General features: G+C 51.3%; 1 protein-coding gene across 11 annotated transcripts in view; it reads left to right on the top strand.

Moving 5' to 3' along the window:
* Wiz (WIZ zinc finger) overlaps positions 1–14,271 on the top strand; it is a 27,938-nt gene extending 13,667 nt beyond the window's left edge. For 8 of the 11 annotated variants that reach the window (XM_029531268.1, XM_029531273.1, XM_029531265.1 and 5 more), the window contains 9 exons: positions 390–713; positions 5,263–5,433; positions 6,282–6,785; positions 7,857–8,246; positions 8,784–9,335; positions 10,287–10,814; positions 10,971–11,390; positions 11,619–11,814; positions 13,168–14,271. In XM_029531268.1, the coding sequence (XP_029387128.1) occupies positions 390–713; positions 5,263–5,433; positions 6,282–6,785; positions 7,857–8,246; positions 8,784–9,335; positions 10,287–10,814; positions 10,971–11,390; positions 11,619–11,814; positions 13,168–13,327 (3,245 nt within the window). In that variant the 3' untranslated portion in view covers positions 13,328–14,271. The remainder of the gene's footprint in view (positions 1–389; positions 714–5,262; positions 5,434–6,281; positions 6,786–7,856; positions 8,247–8,783; positions 9,336–10,286; positions 10,815–10,970; positions 11,391–11,618; positions 11,815–13,167) is intronic. The other 3 variants (XM_029531271.1, XM_021217540.2, XM_029531275.1) reach the window with 2 other exon arrangements.
* Positions 14,272–16,572: the final 2,301 nt, after the last annotated feature.

Below are 16,572 nucleotides of genomic sequence, written 5' to 3'. Positions count from 1 at the left end.
GCCTGAAACTGAACTAACATGCTCTAAAAAAAAACACACACACACACCAAAAAAAAAAAAAAAAAAAAAAAAAAAAAAGACAAGGAAAAGATGTCTATCTAATACTCTCAAATTGCCAATCCAGAGAAGCCTGTTCTAGAAGCTGTTCCTAATGCTGCCTGATATGAAGGTGGGGTCTGGGAAGTCAAGCTGTCTGGAGTGTCTGGTTTGGGGAGGGTACACAAGCTGAGAGTTTCTGATCAGGTGAAAGCATCAACAGCAGAAAGGAAGTCAGGCACTCCAGGGTGATCTCTAGAGCAAGAAAAGCCCTGAGAAGGAGGCAGAGTCGGGGTGGAGAGCGGCTCCTCTCGCCGCTACCTCAACTCAGGAAGTCTGTCTTCTTTCTGCAGTGGCTAACTTCGACCCGGGCACCTTTAGCCTGATGCGATGTGACTTCTGTGGGGCTGGTTTTGATACTCGGGCTGGCCTCTCCAGTCATGCCCGGGCCCACCTTCGTGACTTTGGCATCACCAACTGGGAGCTTACCATCTCACCCATCAACATCCTGCAGGAGCTGCTGGCTACCTCAGCAGCTGAGCTGCCCCCAAGTCCCCTGGGCCATGAGCCAGGCGGGCCACCTGGAAGCTTCCTGACTTCACGACGGCCACGCTTACCTCTCACCATGCCCTTCCCACCTACCTGGGCCGAGGACCCTGGGCCAATCTACGGAGATGGTAAGGGGGGAACGGGTCGGGCTCCTACCCTTCCCCAGGGGTGATGTAGAGGGTGGCCACTCTACTTTACTAGAGACATTTCATCTGCCTGTAATTCCAGCACCCAAGGCTTGGGCAAGATGATCAGGGCCAGCCTGGGCGACATAGCAAATTCCAGGCATGAGCTAAGCTACATAGTCAGATCCTATTTTTTAAAAAAGCATATTAACAAATTTTCTCACCACTATATTTCCACATAGGGATAATTTCTGTTTTATTCAATGGCTGGTTCATGGCCCTTTCTGAATCCAATTTCTCAGTGAGTTCTTTCTAGAAGTAGTGGACTTTACAGGCACAAAGCCATTGAACTCCTTACAACAAGCCTATTAAGGTATGTGTTTTCATCATATCCATATTACGAAGGAGGAATCTGAGGCACAGAGAACTTACCTTACCTGCCCCAAATTATACAGCCAGAGAGAGAAGCTTTGCAATCCAGGTAGCTGGGCAGCAAATTCTTGTTCTGAAAATATTTTCTATGTTGAATACTATGTCCAATAGGACTTCGTGAGATGTCAGTAATAGCCTTTAACATTCTGTACAGAGGGTTACCACTGGGTACGTGTGGCCATTGAGCATTTAAAATATGGCTAGTACTGAGCCACTCGTTATCTTACTGTAGTGGATAGTATGGATCTAGAATCAAGACTCTAGGGATATGACTAAGTGATAGAGTACATGCTGAGCATAAGCAAGACCCACGATTCAGTGCCCAGCACTCACTTAAAAAAAAAAAGGAGAATTCAGACTCTAGATTCAACCAATTTTACCCAGCAACCTTGACAAACTCCTCCCATACTCAAGCAATTGCATGTACTAAGATTTTAACCTCTGTCGTCTCAGATATGCCAAAACAAAACAAAAACCAAGTTTGTAGGGCAAAGGTTTATCTTATTTTGCTTTGATGTGCTGGGCACGGAACCCTGGACCTCATGTGTGTTACACAAATGTTTCTGCCACTGAGCTGTGCTCCTAGCCATAGGGTTGTTGTGTGCTCATCTTACAGACAAAGAAACTGTAGATTGCCTTGTCTCAGCCACACATAGACAGAGTTGGACTTCTGAGCAGCTTATCGATAGTATCTGGAAATCTAGAATCAATATTTAGTATTAGATTGCAGGGATAGGCTCAGCAGAATTAGAGGAAAAGTGAAAGACCTTATCTCTAAAAAAGCTGACTTTTTGGGAGCTTTGAAAGGACAGAGAACTCATCTGGGCATAGTGGTGCACACCTTTAATTCTAGCACTCAGGAGACAAAGACAGGTGGCCTACATAGTGATCTCTAAGTCTACAAGCAGAGACCCTGTCTCAAGAAACAAAAGTAGGGGAACATAGAACTCAGCCTTAAGACGTAGTTGAATGAAATTCAGACTAGTTGGCTCTGGGGAATGAAACGCATCTAAGCTGGGAGGGTGATGCAAGGTCACTGGGTCTGGGCTTTCTTCTACGGTTGTTCCACCTACAGTTCCCAGGCTACTGTCTAGATGTCTATTTTAGACTTTGCTGGACCCCATCCCATCTGTAAAACTTGAGAGGTTTTCAAAGGACAGGGCAAGGATGTCAAAAGTCCATCTCTTTCTTAAACAAGAAGAAACTGAGGCACAGACAGGTCGGTGGTGGGCTGAAGCTACATCAGTGACACACAGATGAATGGGAATGGGGCTTCTTGCCTTTAGTGAAAGATTGCTTACCAGGGATTCAGTCTTCCTACCTAGTGTGATTTATAATGTCTCAGGCTTGGCTGGAAGGCAGAGCCAGCTCTAAGAATGTCTAGGTCTGTAGAAGGTAGTTTACAGCTCTGACCCCTTTTTCTGTGTTGTCCTAGCACAGGCCTGTATAGCATGCTTGCATTTCTTATCTGGCACCAGGGCCAGACACTCCCAAGGATGAGACAAGTACATAACAGCCAGATTCAGTTAGGACCAATCTATTTCTATCAACAACAACAACAAAGTTATATGCCACTCCCCAAAGGGAGCTGGCCCAAACTCTATGGTGTGAAGAAGTAGAGTTAGCTCTTCATTGGCTTTGTCTGAAGGAAGGAGAGAGACATTTGAATGACCTCTTCAGGGAACACACAGAAATGGGAGTGTTATGGAGTAGCTGAAACGATTCTAAAAACTTTGCAAAGTAATGGTATCCCAAATCGGGGCCAGGTGGGAGCAGTGGCCCTGCGTGGCAGTTCTTTTTAAAAGGTTCTTCCCGCCGGGCGTGGTGGTACATGCCTTTAATCCCAACACTCGGGAGGCAGAGGCAGGCGGATTTCTGAGTTCGAGGCCAGCCTGGTCTACAAAGTGAGTTCCAGGACAGCCAGGGCTATACAGAGAAACCCTGTCTCGAAAAACCAAAAAAAAAAAAAAAAAAGGTTCTTCCCTATTTTCCCAGTGAGCCCAAAGGGGAGGGGACCAGATTGGGAGGGGGGGCAGGAAAGAGGTCAAATTCAGGCCCCACCCATCTGTCAAGGAACAGCTGGACTCCCGCAGCTTGAAGTTGGGGCAAGGAGGAGTGAACAGTGCTAGAATCATAGGTGAGGAGGGACCAAGTTTCTTGGATTGCGGGACAGCTCTATCTGAGAACAGCTGGATAGATGCTAGGGTGATGTGAAGCTGGGGGAGGGTCACCGTGGTGGAGAATCTAGTGTTTTTCAGTATTGTTCTAGAAGCTTTGCCTGGAGTAAGGATACTTATGATCAGGTCCATGTTTGTCTACTTAGCAAGAGAGACTTAGAGAAAAAAACAATGGAACAGGTTCTCAAGGCAGGTCCTAGCACTACTGTCAGGATTCTAACTCTGAATGCTTGTATCGGAGTGAATGTGTGTGGCTGGAGGGTTTCTTTTTTAGCTGGAGAGATGTGTATATCCTGGAGTGTGGCGGCCGCTAGAGGCTGGCGGCAGCTCGGCCCTAAACTCCGGGTGGTGCCCAGGAGACTGGAAATGGAATCCTCAGCGCCCAGAGCATTTCGCTCGAGGCGCTCGGCGCTCATCAGGTCGCCCTGGGTGCGCCCGGAGGGGCGGAGCAGAGCGCGCTCGGAGGTCGCGGCGCGCGGCGCTCCGCTGCTCTCGCCTGAGGCGGCCGCCCCGCGTGCGCCGGAGCCAAGATGGCCGCCTCCACCGCCCAGTGCCGAGTGACAAAAGCGGAGAGCAAGGCGGCGGCGGGGCCGCGCGCGGGGGGCGCCCGGGAGCGCGCGCCCACGGGGGCGCCCTCGCCAGGACCCCCGAGTCCGGGACCGGTGGTTCTCCCGGCGCCGCCGCCGCCTCCACCCCCACCGCCGCCGCCACCGCCGTCGCGGGACGGGCCCAAGGCCGAGCCGGAGCCGGGGCCCGCGCCCGCGCCTGCGCCCGCGCCCGCTCCGGGTAAGAGTTGGCGGAGGGGAGGGTCCCGGGAGGGGAAAGTCGGCGTCCCTCCCGAATGTGCCGTCGCCACCCTCAACGCCCGCCGTCCGATCTCTGTGGCACCCCCACCTCAGGCGCTCGGGCCCTGGGCTTCCCCAGGCTCTGGAGGTCCCAGGCTTCGGAAGCACTTTGCAGTCGCTCCTCCGGACTCCCGCCGGCTCTGACAGAAGTCCCCTGCCTCTTTTGGAGTCTCAGAAGCTCCCAGTTGTCACGGTTCCGATCCCCTCGGTGTTGGAGAGCCACTTTTGGCCCTGCCCCATCTGACAGACGCGCCCACTTCCACCTGGAGACTTTGACAAAGTACTCGGTGTCCTGACCTCGGTAGCCTCCTGTCCTGTCTTCTTGCCTCTGTAGGACTCAGATTGGGCAGGAACGACCTGCCGTAGCTCCCTGCCCTGTTGCTTTGTCCAGGTCGTCTCCGAAGTCCATCCGACACACCGTTCTTTCTTCCTCAACTCTTGTTCAGAATTCTACCTCATCGCCTCCTACTGTCCCCCACCCCCGCCCCTTTTAATGGAAACTCAGACTAAGAAAACCAACTTTGATTCTTTCTCCCTACATAGCTCTTACCGGAGGAGGCTTTCTCACTTAAGAAACTTCGTCATTCCCATTCTTCCTGTCCCCGAGTTGGTCCAGGGTCCAGGTTCTTACCTTGGCCAGTTCAGCTGGTGATGAATAAATAGTTCACTTGATACTGTCTTTGAAGCCCCAGCTCCCTTGTCTGGTAGATTTCCCCCTCCCCGTCCTCAGCTTCTTGCTTTTTCTACCTTGTCCCTCTGGCTGCAGACTCTGGTATCTGACTCTTTTAACTGTTATCACTTTTACCCCCAGAGAGGCATTTGTCTTAAAGTGTCCTCCGATGGGGAATCTCAGACCAGTGAACCTTCTACTGGACTGAAACTACTGTTTGTCTTTCCTGTCATTGGACAATCTCAGTGTCCCTGCATTGGGCTGCCACAAGGGTTTATGGGTGTAGCCTCAGCTCTCATGGAACGAGTGGCTTCCAGAAGTGAGAGCGGATGCCAAGCATGAGGAAGAAGTACCGTTCTTTCAGTCTCCTTCGTGGGGTGGACAGCTTGACTCATGAGTGGGCTGAGCCTGTCTCCTCCACCCCACAGGCCTGTGTTCTGAGGAAAACACAATGGTGGCCATGGACTTGGGGTCTCCTTTACTCCCAAAGAAGAGCCTGCCTGTCTCTGGGACCCTGGAGCAGGTGGCCAGTCGGCTGAGCAGCAAAGTGGCCGCAGAGGTTCCTCATGGCAGCAAACAGGAGCTGCCAGACCTCAAGGGTGAGTGGCCAGGACTGTCACGATCACAGACACACTTTTTGGATTAACATGGGTTGGCACTGGCACCCATCTTCCTTACAGCACTTTAAGGCACCAAGGAGTTAGCTACTCAGCTGTCTTCTACATTGAGTTTCTATAGCTTTGGCCATCCGTGTGGCCCTCAGCTAATACCTTACTGGATGAGGAAGTGAAGCGGTGCACAAGGTGGGCAAGAGGTCACAGACTTAGGTCGTTTGCCGACCTTGCTGGTTTTGAGCTTTCATGTGATTCATATTTGTTTTTCTGTAGACTACAAGGTTCTTGAGTGTAATGCTAGTTCCTAGGTATATTGAGAAGAGCAAAACCAACTGGCCTTTGCATCATTGAAGTCAGGCGGGGAGACGGAGAAGTAGATGGGGACTGGGCTAGGACCTTTACTGTTACTGAGACCTTTTCGGACTTAGTGTTTGAAGTTTTGTTAGTTGCAGAGAGTAGGTTAGGTATTAGCTCCATATGTGATGTGTGTGCACACAGGCATTTGTGTAAACATATTGTCAGGGCACCCTGGAATGCTGTAGGTCTGAAAGGCATTCCCACTGGCTGGACCCCGAGAGTGTAGCCTCCTGTTGTGTGCCCTTGTACAATAGTGGCACGACTATTCTCTTCTCTGAGCCTCAGTTTCCTTACTTTCAAACAAGAAATACTAACACCCCCCCCCCAGCCCACACCAAGTCAGAATGATTGTCAGGATCAAAGGGATTTGGCAAAAGCAAGACACTTAGATTACCCCTGGGTAATGGGAGGAGAATGGGTTAGCTATACCCACAAGGCCTCATAGCCTCCATCCTGGCCTCCATCTCATCCTCCAGCCCAGAGCCTGACCACCTGTGAGGTCTGCGGTGCCTGCTTTGAGACACGAAAGGGCCTGTCCAGCCACGCACGTTCACATCTGCGGCAGCTTGGGGTCGCAGAATCAGAAAGCAGTGGTGCTCCCATCGACCTCCTCTACGAGCTGGTGAAGCAGAAGGGCCTGCCTGATGCTCCCCTTGGGCTGACCCCTAGCCTGACCAAGAAGTCCAACTCACCAAAGGAGTTCCTTGCTGGGGCTGCCAGGCCCTGCCTACTCACCCTGGCCAAACCTATGGATGCCCCTGCTGTCAACAAAGCCATCAAATCACCTCCTGGCTTCTCAGCCAAGGGCCTGACCCACCCATCCAGCTCTCCACTCCTCAAGAAGGCCCCACTGACTCTGGCAGGATCCCCTACACCCAAGAATCCTGAGGACAAGAGCCCCCAGCTGTCCCTGAGTCCCCGACCAACTTCCCCAAAGGCACAATGGCCCCAGTCTGAGGATGAGGGGCCGCTGAATCTCAGTGAGTTTGGGTACTGGGAGCTGAGGGGGGGTGCTGGGATGTTATGTGGTCCTCAGATGAGGAGGACCCAGGGTAGAAATGGAGACCTGCAGTTTCCAGATCCTGGGTCATCCAGTCAGTGCTAGTTGAGGCACTCACTATGTCTCCTATTGGGTCATCCTGATAATCATTTTTCCCCATCCTGGTGATCTTCCCCTGGAGGTCTGCTACAGATTTGAGCCTGCGGGGGCCTACTTGCCACTTGAGAAGAGCTCTTGTCCTCTGGGATGGTGGTGGTAAAAGTAGTAAGGGTGCCTGTGGGCCTGGCTTTCCCAGCGGGCATCGGGATAGCTTGGACCATACAGGTAGATGAGTAGACAGTCTACCAGACAGAGAATCCTTACATTGGCCCCTTTTTTCACGTCTCCTAGCCATTTGTGCTGAGGCATCTCCCTGTTTGTGCCCAAAGGTAGAGACCCCCATCATGGTTGCCTTGTACTTAGCAAGTAGGGCCTGGAAAGAAACCCTCCAAGTCCAGAAGTCAGGTTCTTAGAGGTGTCCATCATGCTTTCCTACATGTTGGCAGGTATTAGAGACTGAGGATGCCTGTGTTTCCTGGCAGACACTTGAATTGACTCTGCTGTGGTTTTAAGGGTAGGGGTCCTTGGTAGTCTTGTGATTCCCCCTGCTCTTCACCTTCCATCTTCCTCTGTAGTTCCTGTAGCAGATGTCCCAGGGGAGGAGGGCCTGGGAGCATCAGGATTTGACACAGAAGTACATCCATAAGCTCCCCACCTTCACTTGATGCCAATGGTTAGGCAGGGAATAGGCTACCTAAAATCTACAATATCTACAAAAAGGAAGGAAGGAAGGAAGGAAGGAAGGAAGGAAGGAAGGAAGGAAGGAAGGAAGAAAGGAAGGAAGAAAGGAAGGAACGAACCAGAAACAAGCCAAAACCTGTCTAAAGCATGAAACTTGGATTCTTAACCACCTGAGCAGCTGAAAATCACAGCAGACCCTCCTGCCTTCATCCCTTAGGGCCGACCAAGGTGGCGGCCGTGAACCCCCTCCCCCTGTGTTTTGTCTCCGCAGCTTTAGATAGTGACGGGGGCAGAGAGCTGGACTGCCAGCTGTGTGGTGCCTGGTTTGAGACCCGCAAGGGCCTGTCCAGCCACGCCCGTGCCCACCTGCGCCACCTGGGCGTCAGCGACCCGGATGCCAAGGGATCCCCCATAGACGTGCTCCACGGGCTCATCAGGAGGGACGGCATCCAGATCCGCCTCCCACCCGGGCGGGGAGCCCTGGCCCAGCTGGGGCGGCCTCCTTCCGCCTCCACAGCCCTCTCCTTGCTCCCTCCCCCACCGCCGGCCAAGAAGGCCAAGCTGAAGGCCTCGGGTATGGCCAGTCCCTGGGGGAAGCAGGATCTCTCGGCCGCCGGCATTTTCTGGGCCTCTGATGTGGAGCCGTCTCCTCTCAACCTCTGTAGGTTCTCACTTCAGCTGCCCTTCCTCCCTGTGGGCCCTGGAGCCCTCCCTGGGGGTCATGGCCCCCCCCTACTCCCTTCCTGTTGTAGTAGGGAGTAGACAGGGGCCCTTGGCAGTGGGCTGGCTCAACCCAGAGATTTTGTTGGCAATGGGCTGCTGGTACCTCTCTCTTGGCCTTGACCTTTATCACCATGACCCTGCCTGAGAATGAAGGCCAAGGGGAAGGTCCTGCCTTTTGGTGTGGAAGGTGTCCTGGGTCTAGACGGTATGTGGCACCTAGGCTGGCTTCGTCCTGTCTCCTGCCCTGTTTTATTGGGACCCACAAAGCTGTGGAGTATTGTACTGCTCTGCCAGGACAGAGGTCCTATTAGCTCTCTGGACCCCACCCCTCAGCTCCCTCATTGTTACTGCCATCCACTACCACCCTAGCTTATGGACACACTGCTGCCCATACCTAGCTGGCCAGGATACTCCAACAGGTGACTATTCAGATGATGTCCATAATTCTAATGGACCCTTTTTCTTCCTGCTGCAGCTTCAGGCCCAGAGCCAACAAGAGATATCCGCTGTGAGTTCTGTGGTGAGTTCTTTGAGAACAGAAAGGGCTTGTCTAGCCATGCGCGCTCCCACCTGCGCCAGATGGGTGTAACTGAGTGGTATGTGAACGGCTCACCCATCGACACACTTCGGGAGATCCTGAAGAGACGGACCCAATCCAGGCCAGGGGGACACCTCCACCCACCAGGTCCTAGCCCAAAAGCCCTGGCCAAGGTGCTGAGCACTGGAGGTCCCGGCAGCTCACTAGAAGCCAGAAGTCCCTCTGATCTTCACATCTCACCTTTGACCAAGAAGTTGCCACCACCACCAGGCAGTCCTCTGGGCCACTCACCAACTGCTTCTCCTCCTCCCACGGCCCGGAAGATGTTCTCAGGCCTTGCTACACCCTCCTTGCCCAAGAAACTGAAGCCTGAACACATGAGAGTGGAGATCAAGAGGGAGATGCTGCCAGGGACCCTTCATGGGGAGCCACACCCATCTGAGGGTCCCTGGGGCACGCCTCGAGAAGATATGGCACCCTTGAACCTGTGTAAGTGTGACCCTGTGTCAGGGTAGGTAGAACAGTTGCCTGGTGTTCCTCATTATACCCTTTTAGCAATATCCATAGATCACAGGACTGAAATGGAAGCCAAACAAGTCCAGAGAACACTGAACTTGCTATTTATACTCCTGCACAGCTTGTTTCTCTGTTACTCATGCAGAAGTGGCAGAATCATATAATTATATCTATATGCCCTCTTTTGCCAATTTTAGTGACTGCCAACCAGATTTCTAGCTGCAAGGATCCACTAGTGATGTCTGCCACTGGAAGGAATAGAGGGATGGCATTCAAATATTTGAACTATGTCTAACATTCCTGGTAATTGAATGTTTGACATTTGAGTCAAGTTTGAGTCAAGATGTCTGTTTTCCATAATGTAGTAGTAAGTGAGTTGGGGGAGATGGAGATGAGCATAATCTCATGTCTCCTGAAGCTCCTTATGGAGCTTAGGTGCTATTGTGTCAGTGATACTTGCTTCCCTGGCTCTCTTTCGGCCTGGGTTCATTTTGGTTGATGATCTGCTATACTCCAAGCAGGCAAGCATGGCCAAGGCATCACCTCCCTGCCATGTGCTCTGAACCTTCTGATTGTACACCAGCATTGGGAGACCCGGGTCTTCATCCCTATCTTGCAGAGAAGGAGACTAGGGCTCAGAAAGAACAAGTAGCTTGCCCAGCCTTACTCAGAGGGACCTTGTAAAACCAGCTAGAATTTTAGGTAACAAGACACATAGAAGGGCTGGATGTATAAGGTGCCTCTGAAGGCCCAGGTGAAGGAGCAGTTCACTGGAGTATGGGGGAGGGGGCCCACATGGATAGGGACATCCAGAAGTCTGGCACTATCTTGGGTCTTGAGCTTCGAGGCTTCTTCCTGTCCATAGCCAGTGCCTCCTTTCTCTCTCTCTCTCTCTCTCCCCCCGACACCCTGGACCCCTTGCAGCATCTCGGGCAGAGCCAGTGCGTGACATCCGGTGCGAGTTTTGTGGTGAGTTCTTCGAGAACCGCAAGGGCCTATCCAGCCATGCACGCTCCCACCTGCGCCAGATGGGTGTGACTGAGTGGTCTGTCAATGGCTCTCCCATTGACACACTTCGGGAGATCCTGAAGAAGAAGTCCAAGCTGTGCCTCATCAAAAAAGAGCCTCCAGCTGGAGACCTGGCTCCTGCCCTCACTGAAGACGGCTCTCCCACAGCAGCTCCTGGGGCTATGCATTCCCCTCTGCCTCTGTCACCCCTGGCTAGCCGGCCAGGGAAAACAGGAGCTGGGCCAACCCAGGTTCCCCGGGAGCTCAGCCTGTCACCCATCACAGGGTCCAAGCCCTCAGCTACCAGCTACCTGGGCCCAGTGGCCACCAAGCGGCCCCTCCAGGAGGACCGATTCCTCCCAGCAGAGGTCAAGGCCAAGACCTACATCCAGACTGAACTGCCCTTCAAGGCAAAGACTCTCCATGAGAAGACCTCCCACTCCTGTAAGCAGTGGGTGGTAGGGTCTTGGGATGGCATTTGTCAGGGCAAGCAGGACCCCTGAGGCAAGGTCCCTGTGGGAGGTGGGATTAGCTCCTTACCTTGATTAGGCCACCTGGGTATTCCTGCACTCTTAGAATAGCAACCTCCTCTGTCTGTAGCCACCGAGGCCTGCTGTGAGCTCTGTGGCCTTTACTTTGAAAACCGCAAAGCCCTAGCCAGCCATGCGAGGGCACATCTGCGGCAGTTCGGTGTGACGGAGTGGTGTGTCAACGGCTCTCCCATCGAGACCCTGAGTGAGTGGATCAAACACCGACCTCAGAAAGTGGGTGCCTACCGAAGCTACATCCAGGGTGGCCGCCCCTTTACAAAGAAGTTCCGCAGCGCTGGCCACGGCCGTGACAGTGACAAGCGGCCACCCCTGGGGCTGGCACCTGGGGGCCTGTCCCTGGTTGGCCGAAGTGCTGGGGGAGAACCAGGGCTTGAAGCTGGCAGGGCAGCTGACAGTGGTGAACGGCCTCTGGCAGCCAGCCCACCTGGGACCGTGAAGTCAGAGGAGCATCAAAGGCAAAATATCAACAGTGAGTGCTGGCAGAGGAAGGTTGGGAGGGCCGTGGACCCCTTCTAGAGCTTAACCAGCCACATCTCAGTTGCTTAATCCCCGCCCTTTATTGGTGTGCCATTCTATCAGTGCATGTGGTGCCTAGCCTTAAGTCCCAACAACCTCTGCCCCTTTGTGCTCACTGAAAGCAGGGGTGTCTCCAGGGCCCTAGCCCTCCTTTTACATCACCTATCACTCTGTCCATTAGAATTTGAACGCAGACAAGCCCGCCCCTCAGATGCCTCTGCAGCTCGGGGTGGTGAGGAAGTCAATGACCTGCAACAGAAGCTGGAAGAAGTACGGCAACCCCCGCCCCGGGTCCGACCAGTCCCCTCCCTGGTGCCTCGGCCCCCCCAAACATCACTGGTCAAGTTTGTGGGCAACATCTATACCCTCAAGTGCAGGTATGCTAACACCTAGTAGGGCCTTTCTATTAGACGCCTGAAAATGAGTTAGTCTCTGTGCGGTTTGGAAGGTGAGGTCTCATAGGCTGTTTGAAGGTATAGCAGTGCCCAGGTTAAGGGATTCTTCTCATTGACAGTGGAACTTCAGAGTATCAGACTGATATCATCAGCTCTGTAGCCAGCTAGACCTGGGTTCAGTCCTAGCTATGACACTTGACAGCTTAGTGCTCCTGCCACCATTTTTTAAATAGAATTTGGCACGGTATGGTGGTACACAGACCTCAGGAAGCAGTGGCAGGTATAACTCTCTGAGTTCAAGGTCAGCCCAGGGCAGTTAGGACTTCAAGGTGAAACTCTTATCTTTAAAAAAACATTTCAGGCCTGATGGTGGTGGTCCGTGGCGCACATCTTTAATCCCAGCGCTTGGGAGGCAGAGGCAGGCGGATTTCTGAGTTCGAGGCCAGCCTGGTCTACAGAGTGAGTTCCAGGACAGCCAGGACTACACAGAAACCCTGTCTCAAAAAACCAAAAACAAAAAAAAAATTTCATACGGACCTAATTGATAGAGTTGTTGTGAAGACTGAATTTAATAGTAAAGTCCTGAAAATCTTGCTGACACTTAGTAAGGACTCAATCATATTTTTCTGCTAGGGAAAAAACATTCTCAGTTAATTCTTATGAAAGTATACATACACAGACATATACTTACGTGTACATGCGCGCGCATGCGCGCGCACGCACACACACACAAACACAAACGCGCGCGCGCACGCGTATCACATGCCAGGATATAGGGGCTTTAGAAACCTCAGGTAGCTCAGCTCAAGCTATATAATACAGGCCAAGTCAGAAGTTGCATCCAAGTTGACTGATGATTCAGGCCTGCTATCCTAGCATGGGGAAGCTGACACACGAAGATTGCCACCAGTATAAGTCCCCCCCAGGCTGGCTTAAAGTACAGAGTTAGAGACCATGTCTCCTAAAATCCCAAGAGAAAAAAAAAGTAGAATTTCACCTCAGTTCTCTGGAGTGATAGAGCTGATGCTCTCGGTCTCTGTTCATTGGAAACTAGCTTCAGACTACCACGAGAGAGAGGAAGGATGGTTAGTCAGGCTTTGCTCTATACCCACCACCATCACAGAGTATGCTCGTCAGATGGCAGAAGCACTTGGGAAATCCTGCCTAGCATGACCCCACAATAGAAGAGATGGCTGTCCGTTGGAAGGCACTTCTTCCCTTGAGTTCTTGTCTTAAAATCCACACTGTGTAGTGGCGGATATGCCGCTAAGCACTTGGACTAGACTACACCCTTTCCTCAAAGCATTGGCCACTTCTTTCTGTGTTCCTATGCAGGTTCTGTGAAGTGGAATTCCAGGGCCCACTCTCTATCCAGGAAGAGTGGGTACGGCATTTACAGCGGCACATCCTGGAGATGAACTTCTCCAAAGCAGACCCTCCGCCTGAGGAGCCCCAGGCCCCGCAGGCACAGACAGCAGCTGTAGAGGCACCCTAACACACAAGCATTCCAGATCCCCTTTTGTGCCACCCATCCCCTCCCATTTCTCCTCTGTCCTCTCCCCCTTTTCCATCTTTCTTTTCCGTTTCCAAAGGAGCAAGCCAAAACCTCAAACCGGCACCTCTTGGAGGCCGGGCACACTACAACCTGGGCACTGGGAGCCAGCTAGCCACCCTTCCCCCAGCTTAAGGACTCTGGGGCCACAAGGGTATCCTTGAGCCTACCTGGTTGGTCTCGTAGGGGCAGCAGCCAGGCCCTTGGTGGTGGCCAGTCAGATTGCAGGGGAGAACAGCACTTCCCTGTGTCTAGCAACCAGGCAGGGCCATGTCTGCCAAGACCCCAAAGACCCCCTGTTCCCTCTTGCCCCATCAATATCTATTTTCACGCACAGGCAAACACACACGCACATGCACCTCGTGAGACCTGGGATCTGCCCTAGCCCCCTCAGTTCCCAGGTCAAACGACCACATTATGCCACGGTGCTTGCTCAGGGGAATCCATGCTCCCTCTGCTATCCTACTAGGGCTTGGGAGCTCCCACTGAGCCCACAATGCCACGGAAATTCTTGTTGGCTGCCCCCTCCCCCCCAAAAGGGTCCTTCCTAGTTTGGAAGAACTCAAAGCTGACAGCTGCCTCCTGCCTTGTCAGAGCCTCGGGCTCCAGGGCTGGGAGGGTAGAGTGAGGGGTGGGACTCTCCTCCCCCACCCCTGCTGCCCTCCTCCTTTTCACTGTTGCTTTCTATGTATAGCTCCCTAGATCTTTCACTTTTTTAAAAAATGTGTTTTGTGTAGAGAATAAGGAACGTGGATCTTTTTATTTTGCAATCCTGGGCCAGCTAGATACCGGGAGCTAATTGACCTTTAACCTTTTCAGTGGCCACCTTTTGGTTATCAATGTACCTAGAAATATGTAAATTAGATTAAATTTCTCTTCTGGAAATACCGTAGGGCAAACAGCCAGTGTGTGTTTTTCTGTGAAGTGGACAGGCTGACACCGGTTAGCAGCTGGAGCGCAGAGTTGGGGATCAGGGTTGTGCCTGGAGAAAGGCCCTGGTTTTCCTCTGTTAGCCACCAAAGAGACCGGACACAGCCGGGGATAAGTCCAAGTTTTCAGCTGTTGGCCCTTGGTACTCTGGCTGATGAAGGGTTCTGGTTGGCTGGCCTGGGAAGGGAACCCAGACAGAAAGGCTGGTTGGGTTTAAGCAGCCACGTTAACATGCCCACGGGAGTGATTCTTGCCTTGCTGCTTTTACAAACCCTTGACGGTATTGGGTAGAAGCATACATCTGCTGGGAGCTTTGGGTGGGAATGAGGTTCAGAGTTGAGACTCAGCTGTCTTAAGATAGGACTTTAAATGTAATACTAGGGACCTTATCCCAGGCCTCGAACATACCAGGCAGGTGCTTTGCCACTGAGCTGTACCTTGCTAGCTCTGAGATAAATGTCAGGGAGTGATACCTGAACACAGATAACAAGAGTGGAAGGGAAGTACTCGATTTTAATTTATGTATGTCTTTCGGTTTTCAAGAACCATTTCTTCATGTAGCCCTGGCTCTCCTGGAACTAGGTGTTAGACAAAGCCGGCCTTGAACTCAGATCTGAGAGCCGGGATAAAGGACAGGAGCCACCGTTACCCTGCCTGATTTTTTTTTTTTTTTTTTAAGTTATGTGTTTTGTTTTTCAAGACAGGGTTTCTCTGTGTACCCCTGGCTGTCCTGGAACTCTATAAACCAGGCTGGCCTCAAAAATCAAGGGACCACCTGGATCAAAGGCTTGCGCCACTACCAGTGCCTTACTTGGCCAGCCTGACTTTATTTCTTTAAACAATGCTATTTTCTTGCTCAGCTAATGTTTATTGAACATTAATTAATGATTATTGAACATTTCTAAGGTGATAAGATTCTGTTGTCTCCTACTTTTTTATTCCATGTGTCTTTTCAGTTCATCATCCTCACTAACCAGCCAAGTGCTGGAAAGTGGGAGTAATCTCATTTGGTGTGGACAACTATGGTTCCTCCCAACCCTGTTTTTCTCTTCTCCCCTACTGTGTCTTTATGCATGGGGAGGAGGGTTCAACAGGCTCAGTGACAAGCCTGCAGGGGTGTTCTTAGCCCAGGAGTGTGTTCTTTTATATGGTGGCTCTCTCATCTTCTACTGTCATTGGTCATATCCAAGACAGGAAAAGAAGTGGGATTTCTCACAGTAAGAACTGACCCAAACATGTTTCTTCATACAATTTAATTTAAAATTAAAAATCCATTTTTTTAAATACAAAGGCAATAGATTTTGAAAATTCCAGTGACAGGAGTAGTAACATGGAAGTCCTGTCCTCCCTGCTACTGTGTCTTTGTACACAGTAACACATTACTCTACACCGAGAGCTGTGTATTTTTGTAAGGATCGTGTACCATTCTCACAACAGGCCTTTTCCTAAAACTCCTTAAGTCTTTGCTTAAACCATTCCATGTCTCAAAGAAACAATCTTAACTTCTGGCCTAAGTTCAGTCTGTGAGGACATCAGAAATGAAACAAGACCTTGTGTGAAACCTCACCAGTGCTGCAGAGTAAACTACAGGGTCCAGGGATAGCATGGGGTTGCACTTTAGGGTGCCAGAGCGTATGGCACTCCAAAGAGGCAGTACACATAAAGCAGACTTCTGTTGCATGTCATATTTCCTGTTCACATGCATGCAGTGCACTGCAACTGGCTTTCTTTTGCAAAAGTGTTTGGGGAGAAATGATCATCAGGACATTGTATCTGGACAAATAGTAAAAACAACCCTTTTAATCACAGCAACAACCTAATCTATACTTCTCTACCTCCCCTGCCCCAACTAGATTGTGGAGAACAGTTTTGGCTATCATATCAACTATTTCAGTATGTTTCTTTGAAGGATCTAGCCTTTTAAAGAATGCCATTGTTATCACCCCTAAAGAAACTACTAACAAGAACTGAGAGATGGCTCAATGGCAAAGAACACACACTGCTCTTACAGAGTACTTGGGTTTGCTTCCCAGCACCTACATGGCAGCTCACAGTAACCCCAGGGTATCCAGCACCCTCTTCTGACCACCTCAGGCACTGGGGATGCATGTGGTTACATAGACATACATTCAAGCAAAACAAATACATAAGCCAAAAAAAAAAGAAAGAAAGAAAGAAAGAAAAATTGATAAACATTCCTTAATACCAGTAGAACACCTACTTTAAAATTTCTCTAAGGGGGCTGGTGAGATGGCTCA

Source organism: Mus pahari, chromosome 18 (assembly GCF_900095145.1).
Source record: "Mus pahari chromosome 18, PAHARI_EIJ_v1.1, whole genome shotgun sequence".
NCBI classification, from domain to species: domain Eukaryota; kingdom Metazoa; phylum Chordata; class Mammalia; order Rodentia; family Muridae; genus Mus; species Mus pahari.
The sequence above is the reverse complement of the archived record's forward strand: the minus strand, read 5'-3'. Positions and strand labels throughout refer to the sequence as shown.